Source organism: Notothenia rossii, assembly GCF_949606895.1.
Source record: "Notothenia rossii genome assembly, chromosome: 10".
In the NCBI taxonomy this organism is placed as follows: domain Eukaryota; kingdom Metazoa; phylum Chordata; class Actinopteri; order Perciformes; family Nototheniidae; genus Notothenia; species Notothenia rossii.
Genome location: NC_136908.1, coordinates 12,259,189 through 12,277,419, shown reverse-complemented (window position 1 = coordinate 12,277,419; position 18,231 = coordinate 12,259,189). Strand labels below are relative to the sequence as shown.

At 41.5% G+C, this 18,231-nt stretch overlaps 1 protein-coding gene across 2 annotated transcripts; it reads right to left on the bottom strand.

Moving 5' to 3' along the window:
- Nucleotides 1-1,158: 1,158 nt before the first annotated feature.
- sp4 (sp4 transcription factor) lies at nt 1,159-10,904 on the bottom strand. Of its 2 annotated transcripts, none has more exons than XM_079654024.1 (7): nt 10,237-10,904; nt 9,911-9,981; nt 8,602-9,030; nt 6,974-8,159; nt 6,075-6,273; nt 4,760-4,953; nt 1,159-3,617 (listed from the first exon to the last, which is right to left on the bottom strand). In XM_079654024.1, the coding sequence occupies exons 1-7, from the start codon at nt 10,241-10,243 to the stop codon at nt 3,352-3,354; spliced, it is 2,352 nt and encodes a 783-aa protein (XP_079510150.1). In that variant the 5' UTR covers nt 10,244-10,904; the 3' UTR covers nt 1,159-3,351. The 2 variants fall into 2 exon arrangements, with proteins under 2 accessions (XP_079510150.1, XP_079510149.1); XM_079654023.1 differs by having other exon boundaries at nt 4,760-4,959; nt 10,237-10,903.
- Nucleotides 10,905-18,231: the final 7,327 nt, after the last annotated feature.

Sequence of the window (18,231 nt, the reverse complement as noted above, 5' to 3'; positions counted from 1 at the left end):
TCTCATATGGTCTGATGAGAAGTATTTTAAAGAAATATCACTTTGGATTGTAGTTTAACTTGCGTAGGAATGTACAATGTACTTTTCACTTATTCAATTACCAGAAATGCTATATGCTATATAAACCTTTTTTTGAAAGATTTTTGGAGGGAAATCCATCTATAGTACAATTAGGGGAGGCGCACACACACTATGCTGCATGGGAGTTGTCTGAACGTTTGTGTCTTATCTCCCCAGGTGAGTAGTGTCAGGTCAACTGTTGCTCTTGAGCCAGTCAGCTTATCCCACGTAATGAGCAGGTAGAGGTCTGAGGTCATCCTGAGGTCACCGGATCTTCATGAGACATGCAATGTGAGTGAGATATAGAAAGGCCATTACAAATGTTATCTAATCTAATGTCTTATTTCTTTATCTATAGTGTCAGTCTTGCTATACAATCAAACATCTGTCCTTATTCTGATATTGAAAGAGTTCATTACGTTTTTCTTTGGTCTCAAAATGTTCACGAAACACCAGAGGCTACAGAGAGAGGTTGTAGATTTGGTGTTTTTTCAAGAGTAACACGTAGTAGGTATGCGTGAGCTGCCTACTACGTGATGCTCTTTGTAAACTTGCAGTCAGTGACCTGGTGGTGAACTCCCAGAAGTCACACTTTGATCGTAGCTGGGTAACGCTTGGGGTGTAATGTAGGTCATGTTTTATTGAACAGGACGGCTTATTAGCCCGTTAAATGTCCATAACCCAATCAGTCAAAGCTGTTTTGTGTTTTTGAGTGGTAACGGACTGTCCTGTAACAGAATGATCACAGGTTTCATCTTGAAGGCATCAATTTGGAGTCCCATCAACAGCAGAAATTGTAATTTAAAACAGTAATTGTTCCCTAAAGAGGCACATACTCTAATCAATACACTCTGTTGTCACAATACTGTGTGTGTGTGTGTGTGTGTGTGTGTGTGTGTGTGTGTGTGTGTGTGTGTGTGTGTGTGTGTGTGTGTGTGTGTGTGTGTGTGTGTGTGTGTGTGTGTGTGTGTGTGTGTGTGTGTGTGTGTGTGTGTGTGTGTGTGTGTGTGTGTGTGTGTGTGTGTGTGTGTGTGTGTGTGTGTGTGTGTGTGTGTGTGTGTGTGTGGATTGATATACAAACATACCAGGGCAATAGAGTGAAATTTGAGACAGTTTTAATCACTTTATTGTCAAGTGTTATGCAGGCAAAGCATATTTTTTCTGCTCATGGTTGTCCTGTTTTTCTTTTTTATAGACATAACACATTTGTACAAACCAGTTTGAAAAATATCAATAAACTGGGGCCTTTGAGGCTAACCTGGCAAAAAACCCATTATCAAATGTCATGGAGACGAAGAAACATCTTTTAGAAAAAGATTTACAAATGAGATGTCACTACAAAATATCAAAGAAAAAAAAAAGTTGGTTGTCACACAAAATATTACCAAAAACATCTAAATCTGTTTGGTATCAACCTTTTTCAACTTTAAACAATAGTAACTTTTTTGCTTACTTCTTCTTTTGTTATATATTTTTCTCCAAAAACAAGTTATGGCGCAAAGAGAAGAAGAAATAAAACGGCAATGGTCAGACGTAGAAAAAGAAAACAGAAGCACAAAGAGTAAAGAAGAGAGAAGCAGCACTACGGCAAAAAACTCAAACATGCTGTACACAACCTCAGAATCAACGCACACAAATACAAGTCCAGCAAAATAGTAGCAAATAGTACAAATCAAGGATAAATAATAAATTAGCTGTACACAGTGGGGTCCTGTGTATTAACATACTTTAAGGGGACTTTTTAAAACAAGATAAATTCTATAAAATTATATGATTTTTTTTTTTAATTTAAAAATAATGTACGCACTGAACTAACACAGAGCAACACCACCAGAAAACATTTCATAATATCCACATAGCTAAATAGCCTGACCCACCCACAGCTGTCCTCACTCTGTCTCATCTTAGCTCTCTGTGCTGTGGTGCCCTCTCCATGTCACCCTTTAAAAATACAAGAGGCTCGCCCTTTTTCTCCCTCCGGCTAACGCTGAGATTCCTTCCGTACAACAGCTTGTGTTAAGGCAATTGTGGTACATCGGTCAGGGTAAGAGGGTTTGTCACCAGAGCACAGAAAGCAAAAAGCAACATCAGTGATGGTGCTGCTGTCCAACAAAAATGTACCATCTGATGGTCGCTTGTCATATAAAAATTACTGTGATGGCAAAGCCACCCAGTGGTGTCTGCAGAGTAACACTCTTTGTTCGGACGACAGCACTGCTTTCGGATGTTCTCACTAATCTTAGAGCGAACTGGCTAATTTTATTAACAGAGAAAACTTCCCCTGACAATGTAAACATGGTTTCACTAGGATTGTCATTAAAGTATTGCTTTCACTACACAAACAAAGTTGTAGAAAGCTAGATTGTTTTTAATCTATAGAGCTTTTTTTTCCTTATGGCCACGGCGCCTCAATAGGAATGCATTTTTTATAAACATTTTTATGTGTGCTTTTTTCTACTCTTTTTTTTAAAATTCCCTCTCTTCTACAATAACAGTTTATCCGTTGACTGGTCTCAAAGGAATCAACACCTGAATCTGATCAGAGGACTAAACCTGAACCATGAAAAAGAAACTCAAATTAGGTAGATCCTCTGGGTGACAGCGTGGGAATTCAAACGCACGCTCATTCATACAGATTTCATACAGAACACACACACACACACACACACACACACACACACACACACACACACACACACACACACACACACACACACACACACACACACACACACACACACACACACACACACACACACACACACACACACACACACACACACACACACACACACACGCCCACCCTCCCAAGACTACCCTATCACTGCTCTGCAACAGTCCTGTACCATGATTGACCCTCAGCACTGTCTGACAGGTATGAAACAGGAACACAACCTTGTGCATAGAGTTCAATTCTGTTGCGATTAAGAAATTGTCTCTCGATGTTTTTTAAGATTCTGCAGGTCCCCCTGTCTTGTGCTAATCTAGACATTTCTTGCATTCCTTTCCCCACAGTGAATGGAATTATTTTAGATTTACTCTATAAATTGCCAAACTAACTTTCATACGTTTAGGCTAAATTTCTGTTATTATATGTGTGTTATTTTTAAATTGTAATGTTTATATTTATTTGTTTCTGTTAATTGCGTAATCCTGTCTTTTTTACTGCCTTTTTCATGAGAATATTTTTTAAATTATGTAAAAAGAAAAAGTAGCCACCCCTAAAGTCCCTGCAAAGACTCCCAAAAAAACAGGAAGTCAGCCTTCAGCAAAGCGACAGGAGTCTGTGGCTTATTCAAACTCCCCCTCTTCCACCTCCTCTTCCTCTATGTGATTAGAGGTGGTGGGTGTAGCGGGGTCAGAGTCACGAGAGAGGGTCGCCACAATCTGAGGAGAGGCGTCCAGGTCTTCAGGGACATCATCCTCCATGTCATCAGTGGTGATGATGGCAACCGCAGCTCCGCCCTTCTTGTTCTGGTGGGTCTTAATGTGCTTGGAGAGGTGGTCGCTGCGCATGAAACGCTTGGAGCATTCTGGACACTCAAAACGCTTTTCCCCTAGGGGCAAAAAACAAAGAATTAGAGAAAATCTAATCAAGAAAGGACCCTAGGTTTTCTACGTAACTCCCTAGTTGTTGACTGCTCTAGTTGGAACCTTCTCTCCTAAAAGTAAGTTGTCGTAAAACAGTTGGAATTGTTTTATTACTGGTGGAACAATATTGGTTTTTCGAATAAATATTGGTATCTTTTGACATCTCACAATCCACCAAATAAAACCCTTCACAAAATTAAAGCCCACAGGTATAAAAAAAGAGGACATTTTGTAAATAGAAACTCATTAATGCCAAAAAAAAATGATTGAGCACAGCATTTATCAGCAGATTGCAGCATCTTCATGTTTTAACCCTTAGATGCACGAGTGACTGGACCCCACACTCTAACATAAGTGGGTCAAAAAGGACTCGTATTAGTATAATGTGTTTTTATGCCATTTTTGTCATATTGGTTAAGAAAAACCACTTGTATAATATTTAGGATTATATTTAGGTTCACACTAGAAATATTTTATATTTAATTTTTCACTATTTCGAATTTTCGAATTTCTTTTTACATTTTGAAAAAAAAAGGAAATTCTTTCGAAAATGCATGCGGGTCATTTTTTAAATTAAAAAATTTGAATGGCATGATATCCAAAACATGTTTTTTGAGGAATAGCTGGAATATGAAATGATAAAAAAATGTAATTACAAATATACTCTAAGAAAACCACCTCAACTGGTCCAAAAAGACCCACTTGTGCATCTAAGGGTTAAAAAGACAACAAATTCTTATCTTACATTGATAAAAGTTAAATGCAATGTCAATTTAGTGGCCTAGTGATGGCTCATTGAAAAATTCAAATAAATAATCATCCATGTTAACGTAGTCTACAGCTAAAGCCAATTAATTCAGAATGACTTAAGTTGTTCTACCGCTAGTGATAATAATGGATTTGAAAGGAGTTTGGAAAAGAGCTGAAACAAGAATTTGAATGTGTTCTGATTTTAGGCTTGTAAACATAGATTGATTAGTGGGCAAAAGTAATCATCAGGCGCAGCACAAGTTTGTTATAAGTAACAATTATGTATAAGGATATGTACTGGATTCCAATTTGCTAAAATGTTATCAACGCCAAATCTCTGTATGTGTATTTTCTCCACCTGTGTGTGTTCTCCGGTGTCTCTGCAGCTCGTCGCTCCTGGTGAACCTCTTGCCACAGAAGATCCAGTTACAGACGAACGGCCTCTCTCCGGTGTGCCAGCGCAGGTGGGCCCTCAGGTGGGACGTCTTTCCGTACACCTTCGCGCAGCCCTCCATGTGGCAGATGTGCTGCTTCTTCTTTGTGGGGTCCCCGCTGTTCCTACAACACACACGCTGGTTAATTTGCATCACGGCTGACCTACACTGTGCCCTTAAGGCAGGGGTGTCAAACTCAAATACACAGTGGGCCAAAATAAAACAAATGGTACTAGTCGAGGGCCGGACTGGTTCAATGTTTATCGCAAAACTTATTGAAATGAACTTATTGCACTTATTAAACCTGGAACTAACACAGCTTACATTTTTGCCTATAAAAACAACATTAAATAATCAGTTGCATTCATTTCTTATGGCTCTATCTGCAGCTTTTCCAGAGTCATTTCTTTGGATTATATTTTTCCACAGACCAACAACAGCTTCAACAAAACTATTTCCCTCAAGAAAAAAACAAACATGCCCTGTTGTCGTGAGAGAGAAGTGCAGAAGGAAACATCCGTTGAAACTCAGTGTGCTGCTCTGTGATGCTAGTTCAAGCCAGATACTTGGCATCTCATCTTGGGTGCAAGTTCATCAATGTTTGGGCTCAGGCTCTGAGCGGAGGAAACCCTCAGGATTGAGTGAAGGTGTGCGTGCAATATACCGGAGGGCCAGATCTAATAGTAATTAGAAATTATCCTGCGGGCCGACATTAAATCCACCACGGGCCGGATTTGGCCCCCGGGCCTTGAGTTTGACACCCCTGCCTTAAGGGTTTGAATTGTTCAGTACACAAGCTCTGATAGATAAACTTACATCTCTTGAGTGAATTAGCGTGAGCGTGAACATTCTCAGTGCTAGCTCCTCATTATAAAGTGAAATGCTGAGTGGTGAAGGGTCGGATCTCTCACTTTAGGAAATGAGCTACACTGTGTTCTGACCATCTGTCAAACCACTTATCCCATCGTGACATGACAGTCATCAACAACTTTGGGATATGCATTGAAAATATCCAAACAATCACAGTTTTTCTAACTGTAGGGGCTTAGTGGGGTCTATAGGTGGGGGGGAAATCTTAAATAATTTGTCCAACACCAGTTTTCTTATGAATTACTAAAAGAGCTAGATTCAAATATTTGTTTTAGACTTGTTTATCTCTTTTTAAGGAATACACACCACTTGTAAATCGCTATTCGACCGGTGTTTAACACCACCAATGTCTTTCCAACGTGTCCATACCTTCCCTCTCCATCCCTGCAGTTCGGACAGGAGCAGGCAACACGGCGAAGCCTCTTGCTGGGCAGGCCCTCCTGGTCAGAAGAGCTTTGGACTGAGCCCAGCTGGTCTGGACTCATTGATGACCCTGATGCCACGTTTCCAACAGCAACCGTTACTGGAGACGACTGAACTTTGACCCCGTCCTGACCCTGTGGTTGACCTGAAAGGTGATTTAAAAAGGCAAAATGTTATATTGACCCTGGGGTGGACTGAAGAAAATATGAAGTGAAACTTAAAAATACAAGATCCCAAACAGTCTGTAGTTAGGGCCAGCAGGACGCCCTGTTATAACTCAACTTTCAATGGTATATTTACCGCACAACTGGAGATTGGCATGTTGAAACAGGAAAGCCTTATACGTATTTTCTCAATAACTAATGCCTAAACCAACACATTGTTTCTAAATCTGAGACTTTGGACATCCACTTAGGCCAAATTTGGAAAAAGGCTTGCCCTCAACATGGCTTATTTAAATTGTTTATTTATCACACTCAACAATTGAACCAACATAGACTAATATTGCTGTTTAACATTACTATCAACCAAATACAAAATGTCTAACTAATTGCTGACTCTGAGAAAGTATAATGCTGTAAGATGTCCTCTCTTCCTTTTTATATCATATTTAAGTGAATAGGTTTTTGGTTTTGGACTGACAAATAAAGAAATGTAAAGAAATCACCTTGGACATTTTTCACTATATTCGGATATTTGATTGACAAAACAATTAATTAATTAATCTAGTAATGATCAGCAGATTAATAAAAGATGTACATTATCATTATTAGCAGCCCTAGAGGTATTTAATAGAACACTGCTAAATCCCTATACATTCACACAGTTACTGAGTGTGGCCTTACCCTGTAGACCAGTAATGGTGAGGGGAACACCCTGCACCTGAACCCCCGCCGTGCCCAGCCCCGCGATGCTGACAGTCTGTACCCCAGACCCTGGGTTGATCTGGGCTGCGCTCAGTGTCAGCGGTGCTCCACTCAGGGAGACCAGCCCTCCACTCCCCATTGCCGTCCCACCGGACATCGAGGCCAGTGTCAGCTGCTGTGGCATGGCCGTCCCCAGTCCACCCTGCAGGGAGACCCCGCCGGGCAGCTGCAGTGTCTGCCAGGTGATCTGCCCAGAGGGGGACAGGGTTGGAGTACGGATAAGGACCTGGGCAGAGTTCTGGAAGGCCTGGATGGGCTGCAGGGTTTGTCCTGGGGCCAGCTGGATGGTCTGAATGTGCTGCTGCTGCCCCTGGGCCTGACTCTGAGGCTGCAGCTGGATCTGCTGCACAAACTGGTGCCCCATCTGGCCCACGATCACTTGCTGAATGCTTCCTGCTGTATCTATCTGGTGCTGCAGCCCGTTGGCTTGGTTCTGGTTCTGAGAGTCTGCCTCATTGTTCTGCACTTGGGTGTCAGCTGGTCCACCCTCTGATCCCGTAGAAACCACATGTGTCACATCTGATGCGCCGTCACCCTCGGCCCCTGCTGTCGTGCCGGTTGAGGCTGTCAGGGGAGCTGCCCCAGACACTGCTGTTGTCACTAGCTGGTTACCATTGGCAACGGAGAATGTGCCATCTGCTGATTGGATGAGCTGCACAGCCCCACCCCCTCCAACATTATTTATCACAGGCAGAGCCAGGGTCATGCCACCTAGGTTTATGGGTACTGTGGTCATGACAGGAGTCTGGGATCCATGCAGAGTCTGCAGCTGCATGGGGAAAGACTGTGCTGGGCGGATCTGCAGCGGGACCGTCTGATTGGCTGTACTTGTCAGGATGGTTTGCTGGTTGGCTGGCTGGAGGATAGTCTGGGTCTGGCCTGGACTCTGGGTCTGGATGAGCTGGACCTGCTCCGCCAGAGCCCCGATGGAGGATGCTGAGCTGATATGGATCTGCTGCCCATCCGCCGTCTGCAGGTGAGGGATGACCTGATACTGGACCCCGCCGCCGGCATTTGGGAGGTTCTGAACCTGGATGATCTGGAACTGCTGCTGCTGCTGCTGCTGATTGGCTGCAATGCTGTTGATCCCAGCTACTGCCTTCACCTTCCCAACAGGAAAGGAGAAGTGATACAGTTAACAACACAAACATTGGCAGACAAATAAAACAAACTCACTTATAATTCCCATAGTTATTATACATTTTAATCCTTATATAATGCATGATCTATGTACTATCCTGAAGTTTATGCGTATTGCATTGAAAACTTGCTTAAGATGATCATTGTTACCAAACATATATAATTGTATCTAAAATAACTTTGCCGTTTTAAAGTATTATGATACTTCAACTTAAAAGTCATTATAGAAATACTTTATAATGTATTATAATATTGGTTATAAAGCAATATTAATGTCTATGAGTACTTAAACAGCGCTATAAGAAGATTCCAACCCATAATAAGTATGTTTAGAATCCATTTTTAGAAATAACTGTCATAAAAAGTGTTTTCGTTTTCTCCAACCCACTGCTTCCCCCACTTTTCACCTTGCGTCCACCCGCTGAGCTGTCATTAGCCAAGGTGGTGGCCACCGTCACAGCAACAGGCTGATTGGTGTTCTCTTTGGCCATAGTGGGCGCTGCTGTGATGATCTGCCAGCCGTTCCCCGTGAATTGAGCCGGGACCAGCTCCAGCTGCTGGGGCACCAGGGTCTGACCTCCAGACGCGTCCAACACTATCTGACCCTGGAGCTGACCAGCCTGCAGCTGGAACTGACCTCCCTGGAGCTGGAACTGCTGGGCCCCCAACTGGGCCTGGGCCTGGGCCTGAGCCTGAGCCTGAGCCTGGGCCTGGGCCTGGGCCTGAGCCTGGGCCTGGGCCTGGGCCTGAGCCTGAGCCCCCTCCGTTACCCCCTGCCCTCCGATCTTACTGCAGGTGGCCGCTAGCAGGGCCAACGGAGAGGGCTGCGAGGAATCCTGGAGGAGAGAGGAACGGTTAAAGAGGATTGGCGCGGGAAGGAGGAGAAGCTTGACAGGGTAAGAGACAGGCGGAAACAAACAGAGAGCTCACATACATACACAAACAAGAAAGTACAGCATATGAGTAAAAAAAAGCCAAAGGGAAAGGGTGAGCTGGTATAAAAGTAAAACACACAAGGAACAATTTGAAACAAAGATGAGAGAAAAAGTGAGGAGTGGGGGAAAACACGGTGCACCAAAGAGAAACACAAAAAGCTGAGAGAAAGAGAGAGAGAGCTGTCAGTGGAAGTGGGCGGTATTACAGGAAGCGAGTGGGTGGGCGTGTGACAACCACATTTCTCTTTTCTCAGAACACTGGAAGAAAAAGCCGCCTTTTCTCTTTCACTCTCCTCCCTTTCAAAAGAACTAGGTCGCAAGCACATTTTTATGCTGTACATCTTGGAAACCGTCTAGAATCTGTAACAAATACGGCAACGCTACAATGCTTTTCTTGCAGGTCTCACACAGAGAGATGTATTAAAGAATAACTGTCTGTCTTAAATGTATCTAAAAGGTATAAACAACCTATAAAAATATGTGTTTAGCAATTATAGAACAATACCAACACTGCAGTTCTTTTAAAAAGTAAATCCACCTGAATTCAATTATTTTTTTACCCTATTTCAAATGGACAACTCAAAGATAAAGAGGCTGAAGTGTGACAGCCATATAAGCCTATTCAAGAGTCTCTCAGAAGGGCTGCACAGAAGCAGGAAGTGGAATACACCAGAGAAACGCCCCCAGTGTGTCTGGCTGGCTGGGAGGGAGGGAGTACATTTTGGCCTACAGGCAAGGCAAAAGTAATGAAGTATGATAAAGTCATATTTGTTTTCTGTACCTGAGATCCAGAACTTTTCCCCTTCTTTGATGCTTTCCCTCCTTCAGTTCCAGATGATTCCTTCTTGGAGTCTGTCAAAAAAAGAGAGTATAAATGTGAGAATATCTCCAGTTATAATATCTTTGCATTTCTAAATAAAACATTATAAGGTCATGTAAACACTAAGTTGCCTCAACAAAAATCTGATCATAAATGCAGATATATTCAAAACAAAAGTCATCAATAAAGATAAACCAGTAACCTCATCATCAATATGAAAAGGGTCTCCTATCTGTCAGACAGAGAGAGAGAGGGGGGTGGAGACGGAGAGGGGGGAGGGTACCTACCACTCATAACGCATTAATATACCGAGAGAGAGAGGGTGTAGTTCACGGTAGAAGGCCGGCCGGGTACGGAGGCGGAGGACGGGCTATATGTTCGGCACTGGGCCGTGTCGGATCTGCCCGTTTGACGAAACCACCCACCGGCCAGGAAGGGCGGTGCCAAGCGCAGGCACAATCAAACAGCCCCTAGATAACGGAGATAACGGAGAACACAGTGAACGTCCCCGGCACCCTCGCAGCCACTCCGTATGTCTCTTTTACCGTAAAGCCAGTCCATATACGATCAAAGTGGTGCTTGTCAGAATAATATCCACAGAGAAGTTGGCAGTGTGTGACCGTAGAGGCCCACCCACTTCCATTTAAGCATCAGGACAACACCCTCTCCGTTGCTCCTGCCTGTCGCCGCCGCTCCTCTCGCAGCACGACGCGGGGACGCCTCGTCGCCGTCCGTCGTGCACCGAAAACACACCGTCACCAGTGTTTGTATTTAACGCGTATTCTCCTTTTTTTCTTGCACAATTGTTTTTTTTAAGGGGAAGATACGGTGAGATAGCTGTGGCTTTTGTGGGCGGACGCGCTCCTCCCATATATTCAGATTGGACGACGGGGCTCGGCGTGCGAGGGTCGAGATGGGAGTTGTATTTTGATGAGGCCTCGCCTTCTCGAGCTCGGTTAGGCTGCCGTGACTACAACTCCCAGAATGCATCGGTGCCTCAGTAGGGGCTGGCGGAGGTAGTCACGTTGGTGTGAGAGCAAGGCGAAGGGCGGTGACTTCTGTGTAGTGGGGGTTGGGCGAACGGGAAAGGGAGGCGTGTGTGTGTGTGTGTGTGTGTGTGTGTGTGTGTGTGTGTGTGTGTGTGTGTGTGTGTGTGTGTGTGTGTGTGTGTGTGTGTGTGTGTGTGTGTGTGTGTGTGTGTGTGTGTGTGTGTGTGTGTGTGTGTGTGTGTGTGTGTGTGTGTGTGTGTGTGTGTGTGTGTGTGTGTGTGTGTGTGTGTGTGTGTGAGAAGATAAACCAACGTGCACCTGACATGTTTTATAATATGGAAAGCTATTTGTATATATTATTTTATGTTACAATGTTGCCTTTTCTTGAAATACTTAAGAAATTCATTACATTTAGCTGAGGTCTTTATCCAAAGCGACTTACAATGCATGCAATACAACCTAAATATTCAAGAAGAAACAAGCAAGTCCATTGTAAGTGCTGGCGCATAAGTGAAACCCCTAAATACGAGAATATATATATATTTTTTAAATATATTTTTATAATGTATATAAGGTACAAGAGAAACAGGTGGGTTTTCAGTTTGCACAGGTGGGTTTTCAATTCAACAGTCCCTATTCACAATCTTGAGTCAACTTTGAACTTATATGAGTAAAAAGAATACTTTTTCATATTATAATATATATGAAACAATATTTAGTCTCACCTGGGCCCTAACCACATATGCAGGTATCTGTCTCTCTCTTCTTACAGCTGGCATCCAACCTGCGTTTTGCAGGACTTTGAGAACCTTCATAGAACACACGCCACACATGCACTGCACTCCTTTCATTGCTGACATTTGCACATTGTTGTTTTTGTGTGGACCTTAGTTTAATAGGTAATTCCCTTTTTGAAGTAGATTGGTCATTTCAAGGTGGGGTAGGTAATTTTGGAGAAACCAGCTCGAGTGCGCTAGAATTTGAAAATACACAGCTGGAAAAAATCTGCCACTTCCTTACAGAGCCTCTCCTCCAACACACACGAACGCGCACATGACCAATGAGGGCACGAGATAAGTTTGTGCACATGATTGGTCGGGCTTTTTACAGCGCTACGGCTTCTACAGATGAATTTTTGTAATGGATTTTTTGTCAAAACACTTAAGATATTCATTGCTATCGGGATGTTAAGAGCATTCCATGGAATATAACAAAAAGTGTATCTCGAGCCGGTTTCTCAAACTTACCAAACACACATGTGAAATGTGAGGATGTGCTACTTTTTCTTAACATCATTGTAAATTGAAATTATATTCAAAGTACTTCCTATAATAATATTTGGCTTCAAAAATCCCTTTCATACCATAGTCAAACTAATTCATTTAGCTGGAAAAGAGCAGCAGAGAAAATAAGTGCTATTTGTTGCAGTACCAGCAATCACACACATTTCTTGTTTGTGTACCACCTTTCTGGAGGAGAAGTCATGTCTCCCACCCACGCGGCAAAAACTCTTTCAATCGCCCTAAGGGAATTTTAAATGATAATTCATCACAGCAAACAGAGCTACATGTTGAGGAATAATAGGCCTGGGCCCCTGCCCTGTAAGTCCTCTTCTTCAGAGGAACCCTCTCTGAAGGAGTGACTTTCGCCTTGTGGAGTCACAGCCTTGTTTCAAAGAGCAGAAAACATCCTTAGCCGGCACACAAGGGAAATATTTAGACTTAAAGGCTAGAGCATATCTCTGACACAGAGGCCCTGTCTCTATAAGATGCACCCAGTCCTTTTAAATCACAAGTCAGGATAATACTGAAACCCTTTTATTGATATCGTTTTCAAAATTGAGCTCTTTAATACCCAACATAGAACTTGAAAAAGGAAATAATAGGATTTCCACATGAATGGATGTTTGATGTGGTGTTATTGTTAGTGTTGTCATGATGCAACATTTCATATAAAAGACTTGGGTTTCAAATCTGACTTTTCTTCATCAGAGGCAAGATACTATTCAACATGGCTGCTTGAAGCCTACTATAGCCTACTTTTGTGTTTCTTTTTGGTCATGAGACTATTAGTCTCAGCGTGCTTTCACTGTCAAACTACACACACACACACACACACACACACACACACACACACACACACACACACACACACACACACACACACACACACACACACACACACACACACACACACACACACACACACACACACACACACACACACACACACACACACACACACACACACACTGTAATTACTGCGGAAGCCAAGTGCCTTGTTCCCGCCCCCTGGGCCACTCGGCAGGGCGTTGCTAAGCAACGAGGTCTGGTCTGAAAAGGGTTGTTGCATGTGTGATTGTATGGTGGTGATGGGAGGATGGTCTATGGACTGTTATAGATAACTGTATGCCACACAAGAAAGCCCATCTCTAATATCCAGCGTTATAATACCAGGGATGTATTCACAGCTGCATTCATCTTCAAAAAAGTCACATTTAACTTGTAGGGATCATACTGAAAAAGTAGTGGGATGGGTCTACACATTTAAGACATGAAGGATCATCAAATAATGAAATATTCATTTATGTTATTACAATGTGGAGAAAGTGAAAGTGGCTGTTAAACTTGTTTTCCAGTTGCCTCCACTAGATGGCGCCATATACCAGATGGGGTTTCACACAGTATTTATTGTTGTCATAAGATATATAGAGATATAGCTTTTTGATACCCAGACGGACATTTGGATGTTACAGTTGCATACATACATAAATGGTTTACATAAACAAAGATAAATTAACAGAATCAATAAAATATGTTCAATAAAAAAATACATTCACCTTCCTTAGATGTAGTATTCAGAGCTTTTATTCAGTAAAGAATAGACGTTTTGCAATATATGATTGTTACAAGTAAAAGTCCTACTATGGGCAACATAATTAACCTAGATTTTCAAAGTAAAAGTACTCATTTGTGTCTTTTTTATTGTTTTATTTCATGCATTAGGGTTTACTCTTTAAAGATGGGAACTCTCCATGTTGGCAGGTTTGTATCTCTTACATGCAAACTCCATCTGAGAGAAGAGCTCAATGTCTTCAATTTGAACATTAGAGTCAAGTTTAATCTTGTTATGTTAAATGGACTGAAACTAAACTGCACATGTATATGGACTTCCGATGCATATATTTTTGCATTTTGTAAAATCTTGACATGAAGATTGATCAAAGCTATTCCATCAGTTTTTATTTTTTGAGTCGTTGTTGGCCAAAATCAGAAAAAGGGTTTGTCCTTTAATATACAGACATCAACACTGTAATTCACTCATACTTCTACCCCTCTGAGGGACGGAGCATCATTTCAAACACCTCTGATGGATTTGATTTGCATGTTGGAGGTGATTGCATTTTCCAACTAATTCAAGATGTCCCATAAGTATGATAAACTATAATGTCTTCATGCAAAGGAATGCAAAGTTAAATGATGCACCAATGCATAAGCATGTTGGCATGTGTGAGTCAGTGAACAGTTATGATTGTTTGCATGAAATCCCCCAGCTTTGTGCAACCGTATGCGTAGGTGTGCATTTGTCACACAGGCCTCGGCGTCAGGATGTCTCCCTTTCCTAAAGGTTAGGTTGTAAAGAGAGAGATTTATGACTTCTACCGTGAGTTCTGGCAGATGCCTCCGTTTTTCATACCTTGTGTGTGTGTGTATTTGAGAGGACGTGTTGACAAGTGATAACAGACATGTTTGACACAACTTTCCTCTAACAAGCTACAAGGTGTTATTAGATGAGATAGATAAACTGGATAGTCATTCTGTACTCATCCTTTAGTGCCAGTAAATGTGCATGACAACAGATTATGTCACTGCTTTCCTTTGGCTCCCCACTGAAGCATATATATATGCATACACAATTTGGGATTATTGGGAAACTATAGCTCAACAGATCTAGTTCCTCTTCTATGCTTGAAGTATGAGCGCAGTAACCTGAGAAGATGTATTGCGTAAAAGTTCGTTTTTTAATTCTGGAAACATGACGCATCACTTTACACTGTACTGGAAGCTTTGTGAAAGTTGGCAGAGTTGCACTATGATGACAGCTGACTGATTGATGCTTCCTGTATGCTGTCTGGATCAAGTGGAAAACAACCGGTGAGTCTCAGTGGGCCTGGTGCCAGTTCAGGGTGTGGGTGGGACACATGTCTAACCACCTTTGTTTAGGCGAATCTTTCTGTGGCTGGATGTTTTACCATAAGCACACTAGCCATATGATTTCACAGAAGTTATCAGTTGTTCACGTTTTTAAAAGCCAGCTGAAGAGATATAGTGTTTTTCCCAATCCCTTTTCGACTTGTGAGGATATTTTTTTTCCAATTCACGTTGCTATCTGACATCATATATGAAAATGTGTTGTGTATTTGGTTTGAATAAGTAAAAAACATTACAGGGAATCTCCTTCAGAGTGACGGGAAAGTATGTCTCTGTTGGTCGTTCAATGTGTGTTTGTCTGTGTGCCTGTAACCGTCTTTGACACATGGCAGTACTCAAAAGAAAAGAAAATATTCACATTTTTACCTCCAATACGTTCTAAAATCAATATCAAGCACATGTTGAATATCATAAATGACTGTTTGTGTTTAGAGTAGCTTGCGCAACTTAATAAATAGGAACAAAATGACCACTTAAAGTAAAATGCAGGTTGCTGCAGGTCTCCCTTGAAAAAGAGATCTATGATCTCAATGGAACCAATCTGGTTAAATAAAGGTTTGAAATTAAATGAAAATGAACATTACGCTTTATAAAAAAGCTCTTTCAACACAGATTCTTTAAGCATGTTCTCAATAAAAGTTGTTTACCAACAACACAAGAAATGTAAACAGGTTGTATGGTGGAAAAGAAGAAGTGTTCAGGTAATTAAAACAATCGTTACAGTATGAACTTATATGACACCTAAATATAAAGCATGTTTTGTGACATCATTTGCTGGTTGTCACACCCTCTATTATTTTATTTATCTGCTGGAAAGGTTACAACACTCTTAAGGTGATGGTGGGAGTGTTTGCGTGTCTGTCTGTGCGTTTGTGTTGATGTGTGATGCACATTTGACAGATGCTATCCGATCCCAAAACATTTATCAAATACTGTCTAATTGTCCGGAATAAAATAAATGTGTGCTGGTCAAGATTTGTGTGTGTGAACTCAAAAGTGTTTCTGAAGGAATTCTTTGGCAATTACCCAGAACACCAGAGTGCAGGGCGGAATGTTAACCGCGGTTGTCATAGTAGCCAACTGAGAAATAGCCAATCAGTGACCAGATTGCAACTCATCGCAGAAGCTGAGCATCAACTCGGAGATCAAATAAATCTCTTAAAGACCTCCATGGAGAAAAACGTTTTTCACCCATTTTGATCGGGTCAAAGAAATCTTGTTACAATGATCCCATTTAGGTCAGAATGGACGCACCAATGACAATCTGTAGGCATGTGCTTTTGGTCTTACTTTGTGAAATGTTATGAATTATTTTATTCGGATAAGAAGCTTCTTTTAGGCCTCTAACTTTAATGTCCGTGGAGAAATCGTCAATGAGTAGATCAGGGCTCTTTATGGGGCAGATGGTTCTAATTTGCACACAAAGTGAGTAATTCATTTTAAACTACGGTATTTCAGTTCTTTAGCGATTGCTGAATTTGAATAACCTTGTCAATAATTATGCGGTCACAGTTCCAAAACAGCCTTTCGTGGAATAAAAAAATAAAGAAACGTTGAATTTGTAAATGGAAAGAAAGATAAAGTATAGTATGATGTAACTTGTATGATAGATGGGAATTATAATTGGTAAAATCACAGGGTTTAAGCTCAATCTTTTCCATTTCTGCATTTTAATGAAATATTAGTTTCACACAGTGCATTTATTGAGAAAACAACAGCCAACATCATGTGAAGTTATAACTGTGTTTTTGCCTTTTGAACTCAACCCTTGCTAAATATCTTTGGCTTATAAACTCTCATTCCCAACATTTGGGTTTATAAAGGTTAAACGCTACCCTGTGAAAAGAGAAAAGGTACCACATAGTTAAAGCAAAATGTGCAGTTCAAATTTCAAACGTATTCATATCTTTTTCCCTTGAACCTACAATGCCTTGGCAGATTAATCGCTAATAAAACAATACCAGTTAGTTGTATCCCGACCATCTATACCTTAATGAGTTCTTAACCTGTTCTGGTACAAATATGAAGCTTGGAATCAGCTTCTTGTGAATTATGGATTAACAACAGATTGTGTCGTTGAATGATTTACGCAGGTAACTTACATGTTGAATGGCTACTTTTCACTAGTGAACGTTCAAACATGAATCAAGAGACTTGAAACACTAACAAAGTGCTTAATGCTCTTTCTACAGCTTTGTTCCAACTACAATGATAAGGCCGACGTAATTACAATTCCAGAGATTCAGAAGACGCCTTTAAAGACAGTCTCTGAATGACCAGAATGTGCAGAATGTGAATGTTGGCGACATCTTCAGGTATGTACTATATGCATTCATCTGTGCTGCTGTGTGCATGTGCTTCTGCATTTTGCACATCTGCGTTATAATGCAGGAGGTCAGGCACCTACCCTCTCATCAAGACATATATGCACAGATTACACTGGAGACACTACCTGTGCACCAAGAGAGGGGAAAAGTCAACCTGTGGTCAGCCTCTAGAGGCATTTGACCTCAGTGGTTTAAAGGTCATCGCAAAAACTCCTGAGGACAGGAGATGCTTTAAGATGCAACATCATTATGAGTGAGAGATAGGAGTAAAACCTTGAACTGTGACTGAACTCTGAGTGGAAGCATGACCCCAGATATATCACAAGTTTAGCTGAAGTTTTAAATAAAGTTTAAAATGTACATTGATTGGTTTCTGCAGTTTGCAAACAAGGTATTTTTTACACTTTGAAAATATTCAAATGTGAGGTTGCAAAAACACATTTCAATCAATCAGCAGTTTAAGGCAAGAATAACAAGATTGCTAGTGATTTCTTTGACACTTCAGGACATTAAAACATTAGCTCTTTGTTGGTCAGGCGGGGGTTACTAAGAAGGGCTTTGAAAAGGAAATGTGCTCAGTTGTTTCACCGTTATAGCATCACTTCCCAAATGCAGCTGAACTCAAAGACGCAGAATTAAGCTGAATTGAAAGACTATTAAAGAGGACGAGACCCATGCTGTGCTTTCAGACAGTGAGCAAGCATGTGTTTAAACAGTCCCTTTGAAGCCAAATGTGAAATGATTAAGTCCGCTTA

What these genes read in the sequence shown, in the direction of transcription:
- sp4 (XM_079654023.1), bottom strand. An exon ending in GGAAAAGTTCTGGATCTCAG is followed by an intron (nt 9,031 to 9,910) that starts GTACAGAAAACA and finishes TCTCTCCTCCAG; the next exon opens with GATTCCTCGCAGCCCTCTCC. An exon ending in ACACCGGAGAACACACACAG is followed by an intron (nt 3,618 to 4,759) that starts GTGGAGAAAATA and finishes TTTTGCCCCTAG; the next exon opens with GGGAAAAGCGTTTTGAGTGT.